The sequence below is a fragment of the Bombus terrestris genome, chromosome 11, assembly GCF_910591885.1.
Source record: "Bombus terrestris chromosome 11, iyBomTerr1.2, whole genome shotgun sequence".
Lineage (NCBI taxonomy): Eukaryota > Metazoa > Arthropoda > Insecta > Hymenoptera > Apidae > Bombus > Bombus terrestris.
The window spans coordinates 12,237,716-12,257,117 of record NC_063279.1 but is presented as its reverse complement, the minus strand read 5'-3'; the positions used below and the strand labels follow the sequence as shown (position 1 = coordinate 12,257,117).

General features: G+C 38.6%; 2 protein-coding genes across 6 annotated transcripts in view; one reads left to right on the top strand and one right to left on the bottom strand.

Annotated features, from left to right (window-relative positions):
- The window catches only part of LOC100643585 (dipeptidyl aminopeptidase-like protein 6), a 116,308-nt gene extending 104,975 nt beyond the window's left edge, over window positions 1–11,333 (top strand). For all 5 annotated transcript variants that reach the window (XM_048410596.1, XM_048410595.1, XM_003399177.4 and 2 more), the window contains 9 exons: window positions 2,062–2,136; window positions 2,445–2,497; window positions 2,586–3,146; window positions 3,617–3,935; window positions 4,013–4,191; window positions 4,660–4,882; window positions 5,024–5,468; window positions 5,594–5,799; window positions 5,946–11,333. In XM_048410596.1, coding sequence (XP_048266553.1) covers window positions 2,062–2,136; window positions 2,445–2,497; window positions 2,586–3,146; window positions 3,617–3,935; window positions 4,013–4,191; window positions 4,660–4,882; window positions 5,024–5,468; window positions 5,594–5,799; window positions 5,946–6,047 — 2,163 coding nt within the window. In that variant the 3' untranslated portion in view covers window positions 6,048–11,333. The remainder of the gene's footprint in view (window positions 1–2,061; window positions 2,137–2,444; window positions 2,498–2,585; window positions 3,147–3,616; window positions 3,936–4,012; window positions 4,192–4,659; window positions 4,883–5,023; window positions 5,469–5,593; window positions 5,800–5,945) is intronic.
- LOC100644935 (meiotic recombination protein W68) lies at window positions 10,837–14,451 on the bottom strand. Its single transcript, XM_003399188.3, has 5 exons — window positions 14,339–14,451; window positions 13,795–14,228; window positions 13,170–13,527; window positions 12,488–12,826; window positions 10,837–11,362 (listed from the first exon to the last, which is right to left on the bottom strand). The coding sequence occupies exons 1-4, from the start codon at window positions 14,449–14,451 to the stop codon at window positions 12,526–12,528; spliced, it is 1,206 nt and encodes a 401-aa protein (XP_003399236.2). The 3' UTR covers window positions 10,837–11,362; window positions 12,488–12,525.
- Between the last annotated feature and the right edge of the window lie 4,951 nt (window positions 14,452–19,402).

Genomic DNA, 19,402 nt, shown 5'->3' with positions numbered 1-19,402 from the left:
GGCGGAATGCAGCCTGAGGTTAATAGCAATTAAATGTAAAGACCTTCTCCGAGAGGAAAAACTTCGACCGCGGAAAGATCTCATCTGAATTCTCGTCTAAACGCTGAATGAACAATGCAAATTAGCAACTTAGGTGATGTGAAACGAAAAATTTCTGCTCAAACGTAGAACAGAATTTAATGACGCTAAGGTATGTTGTCGAGTTAATTAATTCTTTCAGTTAACTTTGTTCGTATCGTCTGGACGTTGATCTTCAGAACACACCGCGATGATCACACAATATTAACTTTATAATTTCGTATTCTCAGCTCTCGGAAATGCCTCTTCAACGGTTTTGATATTTTTTTAAACATATGACTAAATTATTTTCATTTGTGTCATTTTTTAAATATATATATTTTTTTAATTTATATTTGTATGTAATATATATATACGTATTTCATAATAAAGGAAATCCGTTGGATATGCTACATTCTATATATGTAACTATTAAAATTTTTCCGTACGATGTACATAGAACGAGAAAAGGAGTGGCAATAAACGGTCTTAACCGTCGAATATCAAACGTCCATCATCTTATCTACCGGGCAGAGTTTAGCCCGCGGCGCGTCATAAAACACAGAGAGTAGCCCGTATATACGACGAAATTTGAGGCATTCGCCGGTTTATTCGAGGGAAAAGGGAGTCGCTCTCTTCCTCGCTCATTTCAGTGGTATTGCATTTTCACTTCACGAAACGATCCTGCGTGTCCGTGTGATGAGCGAGAGATGATCGAGAACTAAAACGAAGGCAGAAGAAGAAGAATGATAATGAGCTAAGTAAGAAGAGGAAGGAAGTGAAGAAATTGTGGAATATTCGTTGTAAGAACAATCATGATCTTGATGGTTATGATCTAATAGATAGTATTTAACAGACACAGACATGATTTAACAGCTAAACTTTAATTAATCTCAAATAATTCATTAAAAAATGTCCCACAGCTGTAGGTCACTTGAGTCTGTGAGTATTGGTCTCTTTGCATTTCATATTTTCATTATAATTTTTTAATACAATTTTATTCGCTCAATATACTGACAAAGTTTGGTTATTATACCTCGGAAATTTCGTATAAGAGCGGAGAAGGAGATTTGAGAAGCGAGAATGTCTATTTACTAGCCGTTAACGAAGGACCCTTCTCATCTGACGACGAGGAATATGAAATACGATTGAGGGTAATAATGTTTTCTAGTGATTCAGTTGTAAGATCGCGGTTAATGAACGCGAGCGGTGACGATCGCTATCATAGCTTTTGCTGATTCCAAAGAACCCAAATGTCAGGGGATTAAATGCTCGACTATAGACGAGGCTCTTCTTGCTTGCTGATGGAGAACTCTTGCTATTCATGTTAATGAAATTGGATAGAAGATTGTACTTGATAAATGTATGATCGCTTTATTCCATTAGGTAGTTTTGCTCACGTAAAGGTACTCATGTGATCTCTCCGGAATAAATGCTTCTTAAACCAGCGAATGTGTAGCTTTAGAAGATGGTAATTCTTCGAAATGATTTTGCTTGGCTGAGGCGAAGCAAGTCCAACGTTCTTGTTCCTTTATTTTTACAGCCAGTCAGTGAACGAATACATCACATTTATTTGGTAATCAGAAAAACACACTTCAATCGTCACATAACTCGTGCCTTTCATCTTCTGAACAGAAATAGATATTGAACTCTGGTCTAGTGCATAATCCAATTGCACAGCAATTCACGAGCGCACAATGGAAGCCATTATCTATTAAACAATGCAATAAGATTCATAACGTTACTGATAGCGGACTGTTATAATTAAAAAGCATGATGAGGACGCGAGGAATAATTTTATGCGGGAAACATCGCGTAAATACGGCGTCGTATTGTCTTTGATTTAAAACGGCCATCGCACGTGAATCTATGTTTCGAGGGATTGTTCTTGAAAGTTCGAGAATCGTTTGGTTTTACGAGGACAGTTAATGGTCGTAAAATTCGCGCTAACACAGAAAATGGAAAATGCATAAGCCCGTAAATCTTGGCCGGCTTTATTTCCAGAGACAGCTGAACGTTCAAGGCTACCAGTGCAGCGGCGATCTGCGTTTTGTGTTGTTCAAACACAATGTCAAGCCGGTGAGTAATGTAAAATACGAGGAACGACTTCGCAAGCCTTTTGCCTCGTTAGAGAGCCCACTATCGTTGCACTAAATCAAATGATTTGAAATATAACTTACTACTAATTACTATTTAACTATCCCAGAATAGTGTTTTCAAATGTAAAAAAGAATTGAAAAATTATGTTCATAATCCAATTTGTAAATTTATATCGATATATAAATGAATTATAATTCATAAATTATAAAATCACGATAACGTGGAAACCTCGGAAATCTTTAAATTCTCTGAAAGTGTCAAATAACTAAACGATTCTATCATTGCAGGTGTACAGAAATACCTTCACCGCATACTATACAGTCTACGACGTCACGAACGAGTAAGTAAACTGTCCATCAATAAAACCTTTCTATTCCATCAATGCTATATTTACTCGTGCATCCTCACGCACTGTTTGCTGATTTCAGCCATCACACGCCTCTTCGTCTGCATATGTCGGGGAGAATGCAGCAAACGCGATTACAACACGCAACTTGGTTGGGTAACACGTCTGGTCTCCTGATGATCTCGGAGAATGATATTTACGTGAGGATAGCACCCTCCGCGGCGGAAGACGTGCGGATAACCGATACAGGTGTCCCTGGAGTAATTTATAATGGCGTGCCAGACTGGTTATATCAGGAAGAAGTGATGCCGCGGCCAGAAGCAACCTGGCCTAGTCCCGATGGCACGCACCTTCTCTTTGCTAGCTTCAATGACACCAAGGTCACTGCCCTGGAATTCCCTTGGTTCAGTAGCCAACCGGGTCAGGATGGACCCAGTTCCAGTCCCTTGTCCACGCCTAGGAGAGGCTCATTCCCACCATCGAGGTCAATTAGATATCCTACTCCCGGCTCGTTCAATCCAGAGGTCGATCTGTGGCTCATGGAATTGAGCAACCTGACCAACTCCTACAATGGAAATGGAACAGCGAACTCGACGACCCTCTTCAGGATAAGGCTGAAGCCGCCACCTGCTTTGGACGGGCAGTAAGTAGTTGAAGGAAAGCCTTCAAGGATAATTTCGTATGTGTAAACTAGTCTGAGATAATTAACACACTTTCTGCTACCAACATTTCTAAAAATTCATTGGAAAAGACACTAGAAATCGTTAAAGATATTTTTAATTTAACTAATAATACTGGGTCATTCAGGAAATTAGTGGCGTTCTTGACACTCGATTTATTCTATTACATTCTGTATATTATATGTTTGGCGAGAATTATGTTTGAGGAGAATTATGTTTTATCTAGTTTTACAAAATACTACTTGACAGATACTGCTTCTAATTGGATAACAAATGTACCAAATTTTACATAAGTCAATGGAAAGAGCGTTATTTTTAAATTGGTACTCGTTTAAAATTTATCTCGTCCTATTCATAAGCCTTCCTTATCCTATTTCGAGCTAAATAAAATGTGGAAGTGGATCAGTGAAGAAAGAACTTATTTTTTTTACAGAGAATATTATCTGATATCTGCGGGTTGGGTGGGCGACGACTCCAGCCAAGTAGCGGTCGTCTGGATGAGCAGATCGCAGAATCTCTCGTTGGTATCCGCTTGTCGAGCACCAATGTGGGAATGTGAGGAGACTCACTCCGAGAGAGCGCCAGAAGGACAATGGTTAGACGCACAACCTCATCCCCTATTCGCCCCTGATGGTGACAGCTTCTTGCTCCTAGCTGCTGTTCAGGAAGGCGATAAAGAGCACTTCACCCACATCAAGCACGTAACCTTAACACAACAAAGGATAGCGGTCCTATCTCACGGTCGTTACGAGGTGAGGTAAATTAATAAATTAATTATTATATATCGTATTGAGAATCAGCGTTGTACATATTTTTCTGGATATTTAAGGTGAGTGAAATCTTAGCGTGGGACACGAAAGCCCATTTGGTGTACTATTTGGGCACTAGGGAAAGAAGGCCAGGTCAGAGACATCTTTATGTCGTTCGTGATCCTACTGCTGATGATCCTCGACGTCTAGAACCGCTCTGCGTCACGTGTGATCTCGGCGAAGTTCTATGGAGCAGTAGGTGGGTTCTTATGTATTTAGAACGTAAATAGTTTGTGTTATAGTTGACTTTACTTTACTGGAGTTCTCGAAATTTTGTGTCTGAATCACGATCTCGTTTTAATAAACAAAAAGATATTTCATATTTTAATAGAATTTCTAGCAAAAAAATTAGAGGAAGAATGTCACGTATCTATTTACTACATTTTTCGTGTTTTAAGTTAAATCCAGACTGGAAGAATCAAATGTCAAAGCCTAACTGTAGGGTGCACCTAATTTGCTTTAAATACAAAATGATGTAGAATTAGGCCAACGGTATCTCGCTATGCAAATTCAACCTACTTTAAAAGAACGTAGAACTACATCGGTGGAAACGAGCTACAGGCTTTAAAATTACGCACAACTACGTTAACTCCTACGAATTTATCAGTTATTAAAATTTCGATCGCGTCAATTCTCTAATAAGATATTCAATAAATGGGCTTTATAGGTTCTATTACACCAACTGCACGCATTTTGGTGCGTCCGTAAGCCCACCAAACGGCGACGAAACTCAGGGTTACTACGTTCTCTACTGCGAAGGTCCAGGCCTTCCACTAGCCGGTGTCCACTTGATGACCTCTCACAAGATGATTCGCGTGTTATATGACACGCGAATCCAACGGGGAGATAAACTTTCTCAGCTGGCGTTACCAACTCGAAGAAGCTTCGAGGTAAATGCTTTGCACAAATGAAAAGATCTACTAAAATTGCATCGAGTCTATCAGAAATATCAATCAGTCAATCTTTTCATAAACCTTCGTTATCGATGTCTATTTCACACATTTCTACTCATAACTAAACTGATTCTTCAGGTACCCCTACCTCAAGGCTGGAAGGCACAAGTGCAGCTATTATTACCGCCTTCGTGGCGAGAGGAGCTCAGAGACGCGGCATTTCCTGTCTTGGTTGAAGTGAACGGTCGTCCAGGAAGCGAAGCAGTGACTGACCGATTCAAGATCGACTGGGGGACCTACATGTCCAGCCACAATGATGTAGTTTATGTCAGGTTGGATGTTCGTGGCGCTAGAGGTCAAGGAAAACGAGATCTGTTCAGGCGAATCGGTGGCGTCGAGGTTCAAGATCAGTTGACCGTACTGAGGCACTTGCTAAAGACTCTGAAGTATCTAGACGTCACGAGGGTGGGAGTGTGGGGTTGGGGATACGGCGGCTACGTGACTGCCATGGTGTTAGGTAGCCAGGAGAACGTGTTCAAGTGTGGCGTCGCTGTGAATCCTATTGCGGATTGGCTCTATTACAGTGAGTTACTGCATTTTGTATAAATCGAGAATATTCCCTGGAACAAACTGAAGGGAATACGAGTTTTCTCTACCATTTTTTATTGTATAAAGTTTACTAGATTGAGCTCTGTTTTTTTCGTATAGATTCCGCGTTTACGGAGCGAATCCTCGGTGCCCCAGCAGAGAACTATAAAGGTTACGTAGAGGCTGATCTGACCCAACGTGCAAGGTTGGTGCCCAGTCATAGCCTTTACCTTCTTCACGGTCTAGCCGACCTCACAGCGCCTTATACGCACGGTGTCGCCTTCGCTAAGGCTCTGTCCGAAGCGGGTATCATCTTCAGGTACCAGGTATGCGATTTATTCAAAGCTTCTTTTTTGACTATAACTGACTGAATTAACAAAATCTTCACAGATATCTTACTTAATTAAAACATTCGAATCTCATACGGTGTATTTGAATCATATCTTAAACAACGCTTTTTTAAATTTAACAGAGTTACGCGGACGAAGACCACGCCTTATCAGGTGTGTTGGAACACGCTTATCGTTCCATGGAGGACTTCCTCGCAGAGTGCCTCGCCCTGGACGCGTCCTAGTGCCTCAAGCCGAACGCTCCCTCGTTGTCTCTAGCTCGCCTACTTCTGATACATCCCAGATTGATCTGGATGCTCGTTAAGAAGGCTGCCGTCGTTCAGGACTAGACTAGCTTCGAGTAAATAGATATATCGGACGTCACGGAATACACTGGTCCTGATCGTTACGTATCAGACCAACGAAAACGCGAACGAAACAAAAATAGCGAAGAATCGTATAGATGAAAAAATAACGAAACGACTAAAATTAATGCTAGTCTGTATCGAAGTCAAGGATGCTTGTGACGCAGAGAATGATTACGCGTAGAAGACAAGCGATGATGAGAGGGATGAGGTAAACTTAGTGTTTGTATAAGTAATACCGTCAAATAACGTTATGTATCAGTCGCCTGCATCAGCCTGCGGATTCCTCTTTGCTACGAACAACTTTCACTTTGCTCTTTGGACGCGCACCCCGGATAAATTTCTAGTTTAAAATCTACCCCAGTCATCCAGAGAACTATGATACAGTTCACTGGTGCTTGGACACTTTCAGATTCTGCAAGCTCGAGATTCACGCGTTTTCTCATCTTAAGATGTATCTCTTACGATCCACGAAAGAAATTACACAAAAATTCAAGAGAATCGGCGAATAGTGTCGTGCTTCTCGCAAGCTTGCAAGCTCTTTCCATTTTTTATACAGCGAAACTTTCGAGATCGAATGACGATCGATGACACACGGTGGATACTCAGCGAACGACGATCGAGCGTATCGAGCTTAACGCGAGCTTGCAAGCTCGCGTTTCATGTTTTTTATATCGATCTTCCACCATATACACTCGTCACCGCTCGAGACATTCATGCCGTTTATATATATTGTTCCGCTTTCGAGCTTATCAAAGAAGCTTGCAAGCTCCCCCCCCCCCCCGCCTTTTTCATCGAGGAACAATTATTCTCGAGGATGTAGACTTCTTCCTATACGAACGAATCATATCTCTAGGTTCAATAAATCACGACGTATTACGTAGAGCTTGCAGGCTCGCGTTTCACGACCGTTTTCTTCTTAGTCTACGTCCCAAATATATCGGTGCCATCCTGATTTTTTGGAAAGCTGGTTACGCCTGTGCGATGACGCTTGTCTAGGGGTACCGACCCATTTCACCGTTTTGAAAACGAACGCCTAGTGCTAAGTTTTGTGTTGTACTGCTTTGTGCCTAGTCTATGTACCATAATGTTACTTGCACGTAAAAGCAAGGAAAAGAAGACAACAGAAAGGGAAGAGAAAAAATGTATTTCCCTAGCCCTTTATCGACCTGATCCCTTTTTGCCAAACTTCACATTCGATCCTTGAATATTTGTATATATCCGTATGCACGTCTCTTGATGAATCCCTTGATGCAGGACACGTTCCCCTCGACGAGGTTCGCAAGTGTTCCCGTTTATCGTTGATCGTTTGTTGTACTATATCGCTAAGTTGTACTATAAACACACAGTTTCCAGATTAACTAACTATCGTTAAGTAAGTTAAGCGACGCGAGGCTTTAGGATAACGTTTCAGGTTCACCATATACTTTAGCTCGTTCGAGAGGACGAACCTCGTCAAGGGCAACGAACCTTTATCGTATTCCTTTTTTCGATCAACGTCGATCATGTGTAGTGTCCTGATAAAGTCAAAATTGAATGCGCCTTCGGATCTTCGTGGCTTAAGGACACTCTCGATCGACGTGTTAATGATCGATGTTCGTTCAGACGCGGTTGATGTTGGAGGATAATCGTTCGAGATCGATCGAACTCCCGAGATCTGTTTTCAGAACACTTTCGTTAGTCCTTTCGCTACCAAAAAACCCGCTCCGGTGATTCGTTTGTTCGAAGATCCGTTATTTAACGAATATAATTAATACCTCTATGTGTCTTTTGAAATTTGTACCGCGCCATCGATTCAAGCTTCTTCCGAATTATTCCTCATCCGGATGATAAACGTAGCGAAAGGGTTGAGAGACTTGGATATTTTTCGCTCGCGAGTCCGATCGAGACGAGACTCCTTTCACAGTTGATTAAGAGGATAAGAGAAAACTAAGTGAACACAAAATATGTCGCGCTCGAACGAAGAGAGTCGCACGTCGCCATAAAACGCTGCCTGCCCAGCAGCCCTTAAATGCCGACAATCAAGGCTAGTGCAACTAATCAAACGATAATAAATAGAAACGGAGAAGATGAAGAAATTACCTAATAATAATTAATGAATTCTTAGATGAGTGATCGATGTGGTTCGTCCGCGTCAGGCTGCGTGGCTGAGGGTCTCGACGAGATACAAAGAGAGAAATTAGGAAATCACAGGAAGACTTGTTAGAAATATGTCCAACGTATGAAAAGAATTCTCGTCAAGGAGATCCACATTTGCGCGTGGACGGATAAGTAGACGTGGCAAATCGATTAGATTGAAATTACGTGCTTGATGTCGATCGTAGAGAGTACAAAAGGTGTAACAGCGCCTGGCTAAGGAATTGTCTCACCAATTATTCACCTGAACGTCTACCCTCGAATCCACGAACGTTTCTTCCACGGCCCGAGAAAATATATTCGAATCAACGTAGCCTCGATATTTTTTCCAGGAAGGATACTAAATAAAATATAACGGCGCCATTTGACGCGGAGATCATCCTGCATTCGTGAGAACGAGAAGAAACGTCGCAATTCCTTAGAAAATGTTTCGCTGGATCCTTTCTAACCGGATTCCTCGATTGCGCGACAAGGACAGACGCATTATTGTTAGATCACGTTGTAAAAGATTCATTTTTATTTTTCTTTTTTTTTCGTTTTCGTAAGCAACTTTTCCCGCGTATAAATTCGAGAGAAAGGATTAGTAAAACTCGTGAAACACGAAGGGAGAAGCGTGAACGCGAATATAAAAGAGAGATAGAATGTGATGTAGTGAGAATGAATGAGAGTGTGAGCGTGCAATCGCAATCAATTATTAACTTATAATTAAACGGCAAAAAAAAGTGCGGCGAACTTTAACTGTAGGCATATAGATAATCGGTCTCACGAACTTGGCAGGCACGCAAACAATAAAAACAAGAAAAGAAAGAAACAATGGCAAATAACAATTATAAACAGCGATAACAAGAAAGGAGATCAAGAGGGAATTGCAAGCATGCGAATTACGTGAAATTAAATCGCAAGAAAATTAAATAAATAAATAAATGAAACCTTGGTAGCAGCGCATAAGGGTATCTATAAGCTTTTGGTAACGTATTATCGCCGCTAGGCTAAAGAGAATTAATTAAAAATTAAAAAAAAGAAAATATATATATATTATACAATAAAGAGAAAAAAAAAAAAGTAAAATGCGACACACAAAGAAAGAGAAGACACATACGCAGGACATACAGATTGCAATTGACGCGGAAACTCGAGTTTAATATATCGGGCCCGTGCGAACACTCGGACGAATTTATGCGAACAATGTCGACGAATGTATCGCGAAATCGCTCGTCGACGTTCAACGATTTCGAGATGACGATAGAAAATTATACAAGAATAAAGAGAAGAAGAAGAAGAAGAAGAATAAAGAAGAGAAAGAAATAGAAAAATGAAAAAGAAATCGCGAGCGTTTGTATCATCCGTACTGGGAGAACAAAAATTTACTGATAATAATAATAAGGAGACTATTTGAAATTAATTTGGATAATCTGTGATACTCAGATTGACGATTATTATTCGGATTAGACGGTATTTCACGCGTTTTTAACGTCATCGGATAACACTCGAACATCGAGGTATTAATAGATAAGGTATCGATAAACGAAATTGTTCGAGTAACGCATGCTCCGAACTAAGTCCAAGCTTCTCCACGAGAATCGATGTACACTTAATAAGTAGTAAACGATATTCAAAGCCTTCAGGATTCTTGAACGACAAGGTATTGTTATCGAATTGTTATCTATCTAAATATATTAGAATTTCTAGTTGTTGAAAGTACGATTTCTTACTTATACTCTTTAATGTTTCATTGTGAAACTGTTCGTTAAACTACTCTAACACGTCGACGTTTAAAAATTCGATGTCAGAGCTAAAATACAATTTTCACTACAATATTCGACGATCGAATTTGATTCAAAATTTATTCACACTTTTTCTAATAATTCGATCTCACATCAAAGGAAATAATCAATCGTATCGATGTTCATATCGTCGAGAGCTTGGACTTGATTTCCGGAAGTGGCCTACTCGTCACGACGTTTTATGTATATCAGACTCCTCGATGTGAATCGCATCAGGCGAGCCAACTCGAAACGACGTCTGAATGATCAAAGATTCGGTTTAATCGATCAACATACTCGGAAGCGTTGAGTCGAATATTGGCCAGCGACTCGTTGAATTCAATCGTGCTCCGCGAGTGTGGCCGACGCGCTCGGACAATTGTTTTTTATAATAATAATAATTCGCTCGGATCATCAAGCGAGCGACTATGCGAGAGTGCCGTGAATTATCGTTATCGAGAGACAGAGAGGCGTTCTCGATAGTTTCTCGTGGGAAACGAGGGCACGCGGATTGTTTCCACTCGGTTTTTTACGATATTCGCACGGACCTGGAGACCGAACATCCACGAAATCGGCCACGCCAAACAATCGATCGTTTTCAATCGGTTTCAACGAAGTATCCCATAAGTGAAACGCAAACTATTGTGATAGCACGTTGGATGATCGAAAATGTCGTGTTCTCGATTTCATTTTCTAATATTCAATTATACATCCATATTAGGATATTCCATGTGTTATCTATTATTTATCGAAGCTATTTTTTCTGGCAATTTCTAAATTACTCGCTCGATAAATTGTTAAAATATTCACGCAAAATATTTAATTATTGCTTTGGGAATTTCGAATAGATCAAAGTTTTTAGTTTTATAGCACTTCGTAATGGTCAAAATAAATGAATATTTTCCCATACTACATACGTTTATTTTCCAGATTTTTAATATGTCCACATATTACAAACAGAATTGTATATTCGTACGTTTTATTTTTCGAGTAATCAAATATGTTTCATAATGTAATTCAACGTGTTAAAGATACGTGTTACTTAAAGAATAAAGTTTCATTTGTAACCACTGTTGTAAAATCAATTTTCAAGCAGGCTTCCTGTAATCGTTTAAAGACGCCGATTTCGCGGATATCGTTATAATTCCACGTAACACCCACGAGATAATCATGTTACTAAGACTCTGCGTTTTTTAATATCAGCGAGACTCGGCCCTGACCACGGGCGAACAAAAGTGTTTTCAATAAACTGTTACATTACCTGAAATCTTGTTGTTTTCTTTCGTTCCATCCAATCTGAAACATATACAACTTCCGGTTATCGTATATCATAAATAACCACTATTCGCTTTTGTTTTTTAATTAACATCGTAGTTCTGGAAGGAATGTATACCAAAATAATACCGAAAAGATTTTAGGATAATATTTTCAGGGTATTTTATACAAACGAAGTTTTTTGAGAATTAAAATTATGTCTTTACGACGACCCCGTAAGAAGACTACATGTAAATGGCTGAGTCTTCAAGCAAATAAAAAACGGGAGCTTCATCCATCGTTTGGTAATCATAGGTAAATTATTTGATTGAATTATCAGAAAAGAGTATCTTACTAAATGGTACCGATAGCTACCGATCATTAAAATGAAAGACTTTCGAGACGAATATTTCATAATTTTGTTACATTAAGGTTATGCGATCATTTTTATGCGACGAGATCGAAGAGTCAACGAAATACAATCACAGTACCAGACTCGAGTGAATCATTGGTTATTTCGAAACAATCATCGGAGAGCAGTATTATTTATTTGGGAACTTTTCGAAAAGTTCCCGAATTAATAAATTTAGAAGATAGCAATGACGATTATCAGGAGCAGGTAGCCAGACCGGACGAAATCCAATCTCCAAGCTTCGTGGTAACATTATATTTCTCATGGCTTTATATAGCAGACGATATGTTAAGTACAAATTGATGAACAGAAAAACAAATCTTGTTACAGACACAGTGCAACAAAATTGAAGGTACAACGGACTAATCGTCTATTTGAGAGGTATTTCTGTTTTCAAGTATTATTAATGGTACGATTTCTCTTCCGTAAAATTAAGAAATAAAATATTCGGTTGATCGAAAAGTTCAATGTTTTAAAATTTCGATTGTACGACTTACACGGGAGGACAAATGACAAAGAGAAAAATACCGGAGAAATTTCTGAAATTTCTTTTCGTAATTACAATGTGAATTCGATGAAACCCAATAATGAAACTAAATTGATTATACAGAAACGACGATTGAAGCGTTGCATTATCATTTTTATTCCGAGTAGGTTAACAGAAATTTCAGTAAGAGCAATTAATTTTTTCTTTTCAAAGAACAAAAATTACAAAACTTCTCGATCAACCTAATCGATCTACAATCTGCACGTACGTTTTTAATTATGAATCATCCTGTATCATACAGCAATGTTAAATATAATCGTTGCCTTTGATCTTGCAAGGTAAATAGGTGGCTGCTAGAAATCTTCCCGAGGAGGAATACACATTCTCTATCTCCGCTTTACCAGTTCGCATAATTTCAAGTTCTTTCCTAAACGCGTCGGTCATATAAGGCCTGCCTTCGAGAGCCATCAGTCTCGAGAAATCGAATTCCGTGAGGGGAACGGTATTCACTCCCAGAGCGAGCAATTCCGATGGATGTATTCCCAGCCAGCGTACCTTCGAACAGGCCAAGCATTTCCTCTCTCTGGATAACGCAGCCGAGCCAAAACTAATTCAGAAAAACGTGAAAGAAAATTTATCGTGCGATCTCTGTGCATTTTCAATCTTCTTCAACTTCTATTGGAAATTTTTTCTCTTTTACCGCAGTTGTGTACAAAATTTGATAATCGTTTAATAAATGACCTTATATAGATTTTTCATTATTTTCTTTCTTGAGTTTTTGTTAGTAAAAAATATCAGTTTATTTTAAAATAAAAATTTCTCAATTTAATCGACTTTCTCAATTTTATTTCCCTCCCTTTATTTAGAAGTTTCTTTGAACTTTACAATTTTAAAACTTTACAATTTTGAAACTTTATAATTTTCATCATATTATTTGATCAGTGATTTACCGATAAACACACATGATGTCCACACCGAAAGGGTCTGCATCTACGATTATATAAACCGGAAGTTCCAATTTTTCGGACAGCAATTTAACCAGCATTCTTGTAGTCACGTCCGGATACCCTTTTCCCGTGACCAGAATGCAGCTCAACGAAGAGATACAATCATCCTCTAACAATTTTTGAAAGACAGCATCTTTCTCGACAATCAACACCATTTTGGCCCTGGTGCGAACGGAAATTACCTCTGATACATTGTGCGGAATAAGGACACCTCCAGGCACCGTGCAATCAATAATACGATTGTCAGTTAGAGTGAACGTCAATTCACCAGCTACTAATCCCTTTGATGTTGGCAACAAATCTAGATAATTAATATTTCGTACAAAGTACAATAATATAATAATAATATAATAATATAATCACGCGAAAATTAATTTCTGATAGATTTCTAGTAATTTCCGCTTTATTATCATCGATTGCTACTCGCGAACAAATTATTTTTAAACTTTTACAGATTTTTAATAATTTTTCTATTCTTATTGTTCTCAGATTAACGTAATTAAATAGAATAAGTAATATAATAATTATTAAATCCCTTGGAATTTGATTAAATTCATTAAACACTTACTTAGCTCCCATGGCGAGCAGTTTAGTAAATTAGCCACATGATTCACAGCCTGATCCAGATACCACTGTTCTGGAACTAAATTCAACGTTTTATCGTTTTTCAGGTCGTAATAAAGAGATCGTCTTGTAATGGTCGAGTTTATAATTAGCAAACGATGCGCAGCAGCCATCACGGTCATCATTAAAGCAAACTTGTCTTTGCCTCTTTTAGTAGCAAAATTGATCACCGTTCTTGTTTCATTTCTTTTGATTTCTTCAGAATTCTGATCAGGTTCTTCGTGAAATTCCGACTCGGGATCATTGTCTTTGGCAGTATGCGTGTCTACTGTAGCATAATTCCGTACTGATGAATATGAAATTTGTGGTAATCGACCCGAACATATCTGTTGGATTATAGATGAAGTAATGTTCTCGATACGGGCTACTAATTGCTTCCTAAATATCGTAAAAATGACGTTGTATTTTCTTGTTTTAGGCTTTTCTAAATGTTATATTGATTAATAAAAAATATTGAAAGTATCGATCCAATCACATTCGACATTCACCTCGATTCTGCATTATCTACCACGGGTATATCGATTTTCTTTTCCTCCACGTGTTGTGGTTGACTGTCGGTAATTCTGAATCCCATTTTCACGTTTCTATTCATTTTTGACATCTTCCCTACAATAAATAATTTAATATATAGAAAATATTATATTTCAATTACACATAATTTTCAATAATCTTCATAAAGAATTTCATTGATTATTTTTAATCGATCGAGTTGTTCAAAATAGGCACATATAAAGAAATATTTAAATATCTCGGCAAAATAGACACATCTTACATACCTTTCACAGATGATACTTAATATTATTTTGTAGAATATTTTATAAATTTATCGTTTACGCTTCTGAGCAATATTAAAGCGTTCGGTTTAATCAATTTTCTCGTTCATAGATGGCACGAGGAAGGATTGCATTACACACTGTGGTTCTACCCCCCTGCGCTTCTTTATCAACGTTATTAAAATACAACTTATCCTGATCCAAAATTTTAAGCAATTTCCCAAACTTTCGAAACCCGTACAATTTTTCTTCGCGCTATATACATACGCATACGTAAATACACGTTTTATAAAAATATATGAAAATATATATTTCCAAAGTACAGATACCACATTAATTCGATGCATTCGCTAAAAGTACAAAATTAACATTCCAAATTCATTATACAATTCATTCATTAATGCAATCTTGTTATTTCAAAAATTAATTAGCTTTCTGATAAATCACCCATAATACAAATTGAAGAATTGAATCGATCGCTTTGGAGTCAATTCTAGTTCCACTTTGTTAATATTAGAATATCCTTGATTTTCTTCTGTTCGCTACAGACAACTCGATATTATAAAGCAAATCTTAAACGTTTCATTTTGGACGCGTGCCAAAAATTGTCAGCTTTTTTCGGAAACATGCGTAAAAAAGGAAGTGGAAGGGAACGAGAGAAAAGTCAAGAGGCGGCCCGAATTCGGAGTCGATCTTTCCAGCGACTGAGACGCATATCGACGCGAGCTTAGAAGGCAACGAGGCCAGATAAAAATCTACCACCTATCCGAACGTAACATTCTCACAGCAATAAACATATTAAATTGTTGCAAGACGGAAAAAGTATTGATCCGAGGTACGTAGTCGAGATTGTCCAACGATCGACAACGATTTTCCTGGTTGGGGAACGACGGTCGTATCGAGTAGCGAATCTCAAGAGAGCCGGACACCCCGCTGTGCATTTGTGAGCGGCGACCATTGAACGTCGCACTACCGAGTGCACTAAAGACACTTCAGGACCTCATTCGACAGTAGAAAACAGTGACCGTGCCTGCAAAACGCTCAATTGTAACGAAATTCGGCGTCCAGCCTCAGCACCGAGTCGCGTTTGATCGAATTTGATAAAGAAATATTTGAACCGAAAAGATGAAAACACAAGTTATATTATTGATTTTTAAAAGTAGGATGAATAGTTAAGATCTGTGGTTTCCGAAGCAACCAATTGTAGACAAAGTGTGGATCTTTCAGAATCAGATTTGGAAATTTTTATGCGTTTTCATATTTTTCTAAATATAAATGAACAAAGAGATGCTTTTGGATAGAGGTTTGTAAATCGCATGCAATTCCTTCAAGATATCATACACGAAGATCACAGGAAAGAGACAAGATTAGTACATTTTTATTGATTTTCTTATTTCAATACTACTTCGTGATCAAACAAAAAAATTTTACTATGACGTAATAAAAAAATATGTTTACTTATAGAGGGTTAATTATATGGAATCTTGGGCATTGCTTTGTATATTTACATGCGTAAGCGATTCTTCAAATGAAAATTAGCTAAGTACGAAACACGTTAGATCACATTTCCTGTATAAGTATCCGCAGATGGACCGTAAATTTCCTTCAATAGAGGTTAGCCAAAGCAAAGATACCCGAAGGGACAATGAATACTAACGAGCGGCCACAGGCATTTGCGACGCGTGCCAAAACAGCTTAGGGTCACTGAAACTGCCCATCTCAATGATCTCTGCCGTTCTCTTCCCTACGAATATCAAATTTATCCTACATTCGCATAATATCGCAAAAAATACCATACATTACCCTAACAAGTAGCTGTATATTGCTATATTAATTATATTATATGCTGTATAATGCTGCATACTTAATTATATGCTGCACATTGCTGCTCTCTATTATTACTTTTACTTACAATTGACAGATTCCCCGCAGCACTTACTTATCGAAATTAAACGACCGAAGGAGAAATATTTTTCAATTCTTGATCATTACAAGCCTCGAGCCTTCGATAAGCTGCAATTTATCGAGTAAATCTTGTTCGAACGAATTTCGTTGTGTCAAATGGACGAAGCCGTGTCTCCTGCGAGCGTTCATCTCGATGATTGCATACATTGCGGTCGCTCGAGGCTGTCGAATCGCTTTCCGTTCTTCACCGATGTAGCGTGCTCATTCGAGCAAACGGTAGAAGTAGTAGATACTTCGTCTTGAAGACCCGCGCCAAGCCTCTTTACCGTGCATAAAGGGATTATTCACGACAAAATAATACATGAACGCCGCTCGGTTTCGCATTAAAGACACTTCAAGGCTGTTCTTCTATACCAAAGGGGGATAGTGTTACATTGTGCAACGAGTGTGTTCGAGAAACACCCCTGAGAATGCGCTCTCCAGCCCTCAAATGGCCCGTATACGGCCGCGTCCTCCTCAAAATATCGGTTGGAGCCACTGAACATCACGAAAATATGCCTAATCTTTTGCGCTCACGTGTGTCAATCTCGTGAAACCTTCGAAAAATCGAAAATAATCCCCCAGCGAGAATCGTGCTTTCTTCCTGGGATTTGCTCTTACATGGGAAAATACGAATCCGTGAATCTTTTACATGTCATATGTAAGCATTTGGAATTTTCAGTCGGTGAATTCGTAGAACTCGATCCGAATTTAGACTATTTCCGATAGAGAAGGTGCGAATCTGTAACACGAACCGGAGGTTATTTTTCCTAAACCGAATATCTTTCGACTGAATAATCGCGTGTAAGCCCTGAGACCGAGGTAATCCCTTCGTGTTTAGGCCGATTTCACTGACCAGAATCGAAAACTTGTTCTCGTATTGAAACGTCAAATGCTCGTATGATCGAGTGACAAGAATGGCACGGTACCTGTTCGATTTGTTCAACGACAGTGATTTGTCAAATCCATTATATTATATATTCGCATGCAAGTGTACACAGACGACGTATAACGTGACAGAAAGAAAAAGATTTTTTTTTTAGATTTCGACAAAAAGAAGAGGGAAAAAATGCGACGAGTTGTGGACAAACATATTTCAAGGAACAGCTCGAGATATATTGCCTGTCATAAATTTCACGCTGACTGAATCGATACTTTATATTAAATGGGATAAATGAATTATTACGATGTATGTAGCATGAAATAAAAAAATATATGAGTACAGCTAGTTAGTTACAAGGTATGATGAAAAATAATATTTTAGCAGTGGACTCAAATAAGAATTATTATAAGATTAATTTATCATCAACCGAACAAATCAATTATATTATAATCTTTCATATCGGACAACTTGATTAAGGCTCATTGTGTACACAAGATTAGTCAAGATACATCATCGGTACATCAAACGAATTGTCCGAATGCGTCTGTAAAAATAAAACTACAGTTTCTTACAAGATATTATGAAAGAAACTTTTATCGAAGATCTCGAGCGAAATTTATCGTAGTTTCAAAACCAATCCATCGGCGATTCCCTGAGAGTTTTCTCCGATTTTCGATAGAGTGGTAGAAACCACAGAGAACAATAAAGCCAGAGGAATATTTCAACAATTCCGGGTGTTGAAAAACTCGGTCAAACAACACGGAATATCGACAAATCGGCAATCCATCTTTTGTAAGAAGCTGTAAGAGTCGGCGACACGGAGAGAGTTCTGTTCAGATCGAATCTACGTCACCTCGCTTAGGAGCAGCTCCTCGTGCTGTTAAAGTGGAACAGATAGCATCGAATTTGTCCAAACAGTGGGGGTTGCAGTCAAAGACGCAGGGGTTGCTTAACGTACGAACAAGAAGTAAAAGAACGTGGATAAGCAGTTCCTAGGAAGAAAAGGTACGTTCCATAGGGTTTTATTGTCGAGAATGTTGTTCGTTGACGCGAGGAAATTGATCACGAGTTTGTAACAGAACGAATTTCATTGATGGAAACCATCTGAGCTAATAATAATTTATGATCTTCAACTTGTATGACCGATGGGAAAAAATTTACGTACATTACAGGCTATAAATACAATAGAACCTTCGCTATATGAATTAACTAACGGATATAACCGTTTAAATAAGAAAATTGTAGACATAATAATACAACAAGCGAATTGCAGAAACAACAAATTATAGAATTGCGGATAAATTAATGAAATCGCAAGAGGAAATTATAAGAGAAAGACTCCTATTGAACGAAACTAGACTTTTCGACTCTTTCTATCTACGAATACCCTAATTTTTTCGACACACACACCAGATGGGTTGTTGGACAAAAATTCCAAGTGTACTTGCAGCAGATACTCGAGCGCAGTTTTGGGGCGTCGAGCAAAGTTATTGTAGCGGTCTGTATATTCGCATACTGGGAGGAAAGTGTGTTAAAGAGCACTTGACATCATTCGTAAGCTTGGGAAAGTCGATCGTTCTAAACGGTGAAATTCTCACCATAAACTTCCACTCTTTAAAATATCGAATAATTTGTTGCTCGGTAAAAATCGGCCGAGGCAACGTGCAGCGTATGAATCGTTGTTCCAACAAAAAAAAAAAAAAAAAAATCCGCAAATAGACAGGTAACGCGTAAGCACATATACACGGTTCTTTGCCGAAGGTTCATGCATCGTTCAATGAAAGCGCAATAAAGGAAGCCCGGTTTGGGCATTTGCACCCGATAAACCTGGATGCGTTATACGAATAATTCACGGCAATTTGATTCATCTTTCGAGCATAATCACTTAACGACCAGTTTGCGGCTCCCTTTAAGTCCAAGAATCCTTAATAACAGACCAGCGCGCCTCTCTC

Coding starts and splice junctions, on each gene's coding strand:
- LOC100644935 (XM_003399188.3), bottom strand. CDS start 14,451: ATGTCAAAAATGAATAGAAACGTGAAAATGGGATTCAGAATTACCGAC. Junction 13,528..13,794: donor CTGCTCGCCATGGGAGCTAA/GTAAGTGTTTAA, acceptor TTAATTATCTAG/ATTTGTTGCCAACATCAAAG. Junction 12,827..13,169: donor GACATCATGTGTGTTTATCG/GTAAATCACTGA, acceptor TTTCTGAATTAG/TTTTGGCTCGGCTGCGTTAT.